Source organism: Cebus imitator, unplaced genomic scaffold (genome assembly GCF_001604975.1).
Source record: "Cebus imitator isolate Cc_AM_T3 unplaced genomic scaffold, Cebus_imitator-1.0 Scaffold814, whole genome shotgun sequence".
Classification (NCBI taxonomy): domain Eukaryota; kingdom Metazoa; phylum Chordata; class Mammalia; order Primates; family Cebidae; genus Cebus; species Cebus imitator.
The window spans coordinates 129,105-131,055 of NW_016108129.1; the positions used below are offsets into that span (position 1 = coordinate 129,105).

Below are 1,951 nucleotides of genomic sequence, written 5' to 3' on the forward strand. Positions count from 1 at the left end.
GTTTTTGTAAAAAGAAATATATTTATCTAATTCATACACAATTTACATTACCAAGCTGAGTAGCAAACTTGTTAATAAGACTCAAAGTAATAAAAAATTCAAGTATCAATTATCAACTTAATAGAAAAATCAAATTATGCTACATTTATTTGCTAAAATGCTGAACATTATTTATAAGGAACGAACACAACCACAAAAAAAGTTTAGTTCTCACAATTTCTATTGAAAAAAATAAGCCAAGTAGATAATCATATATACTATATTAATTTATTCTTATAAATTATAGAAAATAAAACCTAGGCTAAGGCAGTATTAGAACATCAGTAGTTTTATAAAGAAATGGCAGAAAAAGTGAAGAAGAAAAATAGAAATAAGAGCAAGAGGAGTGCTGAGGGGAGTTGACTTGTTACCTTCTTGAAAATAGAGATTTTTTTCAACATTTACTATTGTGCAGGTTAGAAACGTGAATTTTATTATCTGTCAATTAAAACTTATAAAATGTATTACAAGTAAACAACTGAAATTTTAGACAAGAAAGGAATGATAGGAAGGAACAAATAAATATGTTAAATGTCAAGTATACCTCAACATTTATCTGCCTGAACCTTTTCTCCATATTTTTTGATAAATAGCAAAATCATACAGGTTCTCAGGGCAGGAAGTGAATTCTCCAAACCACACTAGGCCCGTTTCACTCTGTGCTAGAGTTAATTAAGAGAGCAATCGAGGCCAGCTGTGAGGAGCATAGTCCCAGATACTGGGACTCACTCACGGCAGATATGAGCCCTTAGACACATACACAGCCCCTCTATGTGTGGGTTCATTTTACATCTGTAAATGAAGAAACCACTGACTTCTAAATAACACAATTTGTACACATAGGTAAACATAATTAAAAATGTGATAGTTGTTAAATGTTTATCACAGAACAATTTCACAATAAGACAGCACATTTTCCCAAATACAATCATTGTCATCAAAATCCCCCAGAACACTCTCATCTGCTCTGGGCCCTGCCCTCTCCTCAGGCGTCCAGCCCCAGAGCTTGCTATATAGCAGCAGACATGCAAATAGGGCCCTCCTCTCCTGATGAAAACCAGCCCAGCCCTGACCCTGCAGCCCTGGGATTACCAGGTGTTTCTATTCAGTGATCAGCACTGAACACAGGGGACTCACCATGGAGCTTGGTCTGAGCTGGGTTTTTCTTGTTGCTATTTTAAAAGGTGATTAATGGAGAACTAGAGATATTGAGTGTGAGTGGACATAGTGAGAGAAACAGTGGGTATGTGTGGCAGTTTCTAACCTTGGTGTCTTTGTGTTTGCAGGTGTCCAGTGTAAGGAGCAGCTGGTGGAGTCTGGGGGAGGCTTGGTACAGCCTGGGGGTTCCCTGAGACTCTCCTGTGCAGCCTCTGGATTCACCTTCAGTACCTACTGGATGTACTGGATCCGCCAGGCTCTGGGGAAGGGGCTGGAGTGGGTCTCAGCCATTAGGTATGATGGGGGTAACATATACTACGCAGACTCCGTCAAGGGCAGATTCACCATCTCCAGAGAGGATGCCAAGAACACACTGTATCTCCAAATGAACAGTCTGAGAGCTGAGGACACAGCTGTATATTACTGTGCAAAAGACACACAGTGAGGAGAAGTCAGTGTGAGCCCAGACACAAGCCTCCCTGCAGGAACGCTGGTGGGAAATGAGCTGCAGGGGGTGCTCCGGAGCCACTGATCAGAATCAACCCCAGAGGCAGGTGCAGATGGTGGCTGATTTCCTGTCAGGATGTGGGACTTTGTCTTTTTACAGTTTCTTTAGTGAACTTCTCTAAGTTCAGAATTCTGTGCTTACAGAGATAGTCATCTCTGCATATTTTAAAAATTATTATTTTAATATGAGAAGCTGTTCTCAGATGCACAAAATGCAGATTGATGCTTTCAGAGATGAAAAGTCCTC

The 1,951-nt window shown here is 40.0% G+C and overlaps 1 gene segment (V, D, J or C); it reads left to right on the forward strand.

The window, feature by feature from the left end:
• Positions 1-1,177: 1,177 nt before the first annotated feature.
• Positions 1,178-1,642, forward strand: LOC108297569. The segment is given in 2 exon segments: positions 1,178-1,223; positions 1,326-1,642. Coding segments are annotated over 2 exon segments (363 nt in total).
• Positions 1,643-1,951: the final 309 nt, after the last annotated feature.